Below are 5,836 nucleotides of genomic sequence, written 5' to 3'. Positions count from 1 at the left end.
ATTGATAATTATATATAATCAAGAATTAAAGAGCAAGATAAAGTGTTCTAAACAAGATGGAGAATAATCAAGTAAATTAAAATTAAATTTACAATGGCAGGCATACTACATTACCATATTATACACCATTAATACTATCCTACCTTAAATGAAACTAACAACTACCTACTCCCACCTTGTTAATGAACTACATAAAGGTGTCGTTTTCTAAAATAAAAGGGTAGACTTCATACCATATTAGCTAAAATACATGATACATATGCTTCAACTCAATCATAAGTCATGAAATTGCATATGCAATTTATGGCTTGATAAGGAATGAATTTTTTAAAACAACTTTCAGAAAATTAAAAAAAAAAGTTTTTGTTTTTTTTGACAATTATTAAAGTTTTCAAAATTTATTATATAAATTCGAACATATTAATATATTATATCATTTTTAGGAATACCAATTATGTACTTTTTATTTATGACATATTTTAATCAACTTATAAAATTTAATATAATTAGTTGTATTAACTTTTAAAATAACATTAAATATTTTTAACTCTTCATTGCACAGGTGGGACTATGCAGAACTCAATCATTTTAAAAACATTATTAGTTAAAATTCTTTCGATATTTTTGCCTGAATCTTTTAGTAGCTCAACATTTTCAGATAAAGTATTAGTTAAAATTCTTTCAATATTTTTGCCTGAATCTTTTAGTAGCTCAACATTTTCAGATAAAGTATATATTTCTCCAAAATTAATTTCTAGTTTGGTGGGTAATTCATGAGTTATAAAGGTATTTTGGGTCTTGGGGTCACATAAACCCCACCTGCTCATCTGTATAACTTTTTTTCATCTGTTTTAGTATTGATATAAAATTTGAAAATCCCCACTAATGGTAATCTAATTTATTTCAAAAATTTTCTTCCTTATAATCCTTAAAATTCTACAAAAGAAATAGTGATGTTAAAGTAACTAGTAGTTACATTTTGGCTAAAAAATAACTGTAACTAGTTATATTTTTAAAATTGTAACTAGTAACTGTAACTATATATAATTTTCGAAATGTAACTGCCAAAGTAACTAGTTACTTTTAAAGATATATTCAAATAATTAATTTTATTTTTAATATGTTGTGATAAATTTATTTTTTAAATTAAATTTATTAATTTAAAATTTTGTGAAAATGTCTGATTGTTATAATTTCCAGTTCAAATTGATTTTCTTTTCTTAAATTGTTACATTGATTTATCTATTATTTTTAAATTTCCCGATATTATATTTTTTCACCATGAATAAAATATCGATTACCCACTATTTTGGGTCAGGTTATAAATTTTGTAAACCGATTCGTAAAAATTGTTCGGTTCATCCGGTGGTAAATATTAGTTTATTTTAATCATATTTATTTACAGATATAACTTACATTAAAGAAATTAAGCTTAAAATCAGCCATCACCCACCTTTAAAGTAATTAAATTATACTGTAGTTCTCGGGTATAGGCTTTTTCTTTGTCCCACTCCTTTTAAATTAAAGCCTATAGAGGTTTAAGCAACATTTTTCAAAATGTTGTGCCTACAAGTACGTACGGCTTGCCACAAACGTGTAAAGGGCTTCTCATCTTTTTCCCAAATTTTATTTAATCCAATTAGATGGAAATGAGAAATACCTAGCGTAGGTCTGTTGTACCTACAACGTTTAAAGGGCGTATGCGCTTTATGACGTATGACGTAAATTGTTACATTGCTGCTGGGCTTCATAATTTTGTAAGCAAATTCAAGTAATTTATTAAATTTTAATATTATATTTATTTACAAATGTATCACAATATATTTTCTTCAGTCAAGTAACAAGCATTGGAACTTCATATCATACGTAATAAAAAAATTTTTTAATTTAGTATAAGGAAAAACAGACAGATTATTTTAGAATTTAATATTAAAATTATTAATCATTACTTACAAGAACCAAGTTTAACAAAAATATCATGTTATAGGTTTAATAATCTTTATGATAATGACAACATCATTGCTGCAATTCTTCACCCTTTATTTAAAACTGACTGGCCTTGGATTAGGCAAGAAAGGAATAAAGCAAAAAAGGAGGAAATTTTAAATTTAATAAATACCTTAATACCTCAAAGTGAATCCCAGACGAATGAATCATGCTCAAAACAACATCACTTGATGTAGTTGGATTTTTGACCTAAAGCGCCAAAATATTCTGGATAATGAACTTATAGAAAACTTTATCAAATCTAATAACAACACTTTTTCTTTATATAACGATTTTCCAAAATTAAAATTACTCTTTATTAAATATAATGTTGTTCTAACATCAAGTGCTCCCTTAGAGTGCTTGTTCAGTCTAGGTAAGCTCATTTTTGGAGATAAACGAGCACGTCTCCTAGATAATAACTTTAAAATTAATTTGTTGTTAAAAGCAAATAAACATTTATTAGATTCTAATTTTTATGAAAAATAAATGTTTTTTTTTCAATGCAAATATATATTTTTATATTCGATGTAAATATTTAATTTTGCGATATTTTTTTATATAAATAAATTGTATATTATTTTAAATAACTGATTATACTTTGTTTATCCTAATTTTTTTTATATTAAATAAATGCATTCAATAATTAAATAATGCGCATATGAATGATGTATAAAGTAAGTAACTAGTTACTTTTGAAAATAACTGTAACTAATAACTAGTTACTTTTGTAAAAATGTAACTAGTTATGTTTTTGCCAATGTAACTAGTAACTAGTTATGTTTCAAAAGTAACTTTTAACATCACTAAAAAGAAACTATCAATTTTTTTATTAAAAATCTTAAATATATTTATTATAATATTTTGGCTAAAATTTTTAATATTTTTTTAACAAAAAGGAATTTTTAGTGACACTTACCAAGTTATTACCCTTACATCTGTTAAACTGTTTGTTTTTTAAAATAAAAACACGTTAGATGGCAACAATATTTAAAATTAGGCCAGACTATGTTGGAACTAGAGCCTTTGCAAAGATCCATTTTTTCAAATCTTCTAAGTTTGATATAAAATTTTTTTAAAAATATATATGTTTCTGACTTTTTTTCTTGAAAATCTAGGTTCATTCTGATAATTCGACAAAATAAAATTATTATGAAACATAAAAAACATAAAAGTAAGATTTATAGTATTAGGAATGCAAAATGATTGAAATTTACAGCCAATTAATCACAAAATAATTGTATGAGCTTATTATAATAAAAAAGAATAGAAAAATGGATTTTTTGAATAAATTAAATAAAATTTTTAAAATTAAATGGACATGACTAAAATACGCGCCCCAAAAAACTACACGCTCCTATGAGCCCCCTATCAAAAAAGCTTAATTTAAATTATATCATTACAGAATCGTATTTAGCTTCATAAGATGAGTTAGAAAATGTTTTCTTTATTTAAAAAAAATAGCAACATAGTAAAATTTTTAAAAAAATATTTTTTACATGACTAAACTACAAAGAAGCTTAATACATAAAAATGAACACAGAATCATATATAACTTATTAAAAGGAATCAAAAAATGTTAATACTAAGTTTATAAATTATTTATAACTTATTGAGATTTTGAAAATACACTTAATTTCTTCTTTTTTGATTAAATTTTTACTATGTTGCTATTTTTTTTAAATAAAAAAAACATTTTCTAACTCATCTTATGAAGCTAAATACGATTCTGTATTAATATAATTCAAATTAAGCTTCTTTGATAGGGGGCGTGTAGTTTTTGGGGGTGCGTATTTTAGTCATGCCCAATTAAACAGTTAAATTTAAAGGTAATAAACATTCCTGGATGAGTATCAAATATAGATAGGACCTATAGTAAACCAAAAAAAACAATTAGAAAAAGAGACAAGATAAATGTATATTTATAAAAAAATCCGGAAATAGGAACCAAAAGCAAAAAATAATATAAAAGTAAACTTTAAAAAACAGGAAAAATTAAAACAAAATTAATAAAACCAATATTATAATAAAAGATGTCCTTTTCATATCAGTTTTTACTAAAATGAAATGATTCCTTTATTTATTAAATTAAAAAACTAATAACTAGTAAAAAATAAGAGATTATACTCAACACAAAATATTTAATAATTACATTTGGTTCCCACCCCTCAACACCCAAAAATTTTTCTTCTCAAAAATAAGTTTTTTTAAAATTATACTGGAAATAAGATGCTTCTAAATTTTAATGGTCATAAAATGTTATATAATTTGTAAATCTAGCAAATATATTTAAAAAATAAAGATTCAACAAAATTGTGATTTTCAATTTGAAATGCATATATCAGTGGATATAAAAAGCTTGATCATAAATATTTCATTCATTTTAAAGTGAAATCAAATTTCTTTTTATGTTGATTTATTAAAATAAAATGATCCATTAATATAATTTATATTTAATTTAAGTCTGTCCTAATGTTTAAAAAAATTAATAATTTTTTCTTGGCCAATTCCAGCTAAGATGTGATCAGATTTTATTTTTATGACCATATCGATAGTTTATAATGTGATGTGTAGAGTAATACTGGTTAATAATGTTAAAATTAAGATCTATTCAAAATTCTAAAAGAATACTTTTTAATATTTGCAAATTTTGGGTCAGAAATATAATTATAAGCTAAAGATAATTTCCATGAAAAAATTCCCAACAAATTTTTTTTCTGATGATGTTGGATTATATAAAAAAAATATTAAGGGAATTGTTTCTGAGGAAATCATCCATGATTTAATATAAGTCTATTAATCACATTTCATATATTTTGATTCTAAAAGTTTTCAAACAAAATTTCTTATCATAAATATCAAAAATAATAAATCAAATATTAATATATTAAAAAAATGCAAAATGCTGTTTAAAACCCCATAATAAAATTTTTATTAGAAATAGAGAATTTTTTATAATTCTCTAGCTAATTTGATTAAACATGTGGAATCCCTTTATTAGTAAGAGCATTAATTGAGTTTTCATATTCATAAAAATTGAGAAACCCATCATTATTAAGATCAAATCTCATAATATTGTCAACTTCATTTATGATAGATTCTTCATACCCAGTTAATATTGATTGAAGATTATCATTGACTAATAATTTTTTAAAAATAAATTTCACATAAAATTAAGAATTTACATTTCATCAAATGGTGAGTATGATGAAAAGAATGACCTATTTCTAGTCCATTTAATAAGCCATCTTTATCCAGATCATGCAAGCTAAAATAAGATAAAAGATATTCCTTTTCTGAAAAAGATTTTGTATCCATAATATCTTTTAAATCGTCCTTTATATGTCTAATTGTGGTACAATAAGTAATTTATTGAATATTTAATTACTGTTTATAAGAATCCGTATTTGGGCTAATGACTTTATTAATATTTAAATCTGGATGATTGTGAGAAAATATCACGGCAAAAAGGCATGATAGTAATATAATTCTAAGCTAAATAAAGTTATAGAAATGCATGTTATTAAAATTTTAACTTTACCATCTATAGGTTGTCGAGGATATATAACGTCGGTCTACGAATAATTAATTCATTAATTAATTTAGCACGTTGAGACAGAACCGAGAATCCAATGACATATCGCTGGTTTTTTTTTATTAGGAATGAGGCCTACAAAACTTTTTTACCGAGATAATTATCAGATGGGGTGCTCGATTTCGAATTTTAAATTTTATATTCCATATAATAGATTACCATATTTCATTTCTAGATGACTTATTATTATATATAAGATTATCAGAAATTATAAACTTATGTTATAAGATAATTAATTTAATAAGTTAAATAAGC

The 5,836-nt window shown here is 23.4% G+C and overlaps 1 protein-coding gene and 1 long non-coding RNA gene across 2 annotated transcripts; one reads left to right on the top strand and one right to left on the bottom strand.

Annotated features, from left to right (window-relative positions):
* The first annotated feature begins 1,584 nt into the window (after positions 1 to 1,584).
* On the top strand, positions 1,585 to 2,557 carry LOC135924690 (uncharacterized). The gene is made up of 3 exons (XR_010571358.1): positions 1,585 to 1,771; positions 1,834 to 1,866; positions 1,988 to 2,557. It is a non-coding gene; the product is annotated as an uncharacterized LOC135924690 (long non-coding RNA).
* A 1,935-nt stretch (positions 2,558 to 4,492) lies between these two features.
* On the bottom strand, positions 4,493 to 5,582 carry LOC135924898 (multiple coagulation factor deficiency protein 2 homolog). The gene is made up of 4 exons (XM_065460028.1): positions 5,528 to 5,582; positions 5,375 to 5,481; positions 5,172 to 5,332; positions 4,493 to 5,125 (listed from the first exon to the last, which is right to left on the bottom strand). The coding sequence occupies exons 1-4, from the start codon at positions 5,528 to 5,530 to the stop codon at positions 4,962 to 4,964; spliced, it is 435 nt and encodes a 144-aa protein (XP_065316100.1). The 5' UTR covers positions 5,531 to 5,582; the 3' UTR covers positions 4,493 to 4,961.
* Between the last annotated feature and the right edge of the window lie 254 nt (positions 5,583 to 5,836).

Source organism: Gordionus sp. m RMFG-2023, chromosome 2 (genome assembly GCF_954871325.1).
Source record: "Gordionus sp. m RMFG-2023 chromosome 2, tfGorSpeb1-WG-v2, whole genome shotgun sequence".
NCBI lineage: Eukaryota > Metazoa > Nematomorpha > Gordioida > Chordodea > Parachordodidae > Gordionus > Gordionus sp. m RMFG-2023.
This window is presented reverse-complemented; position numbering and strand designations above follow the sequence as displayed.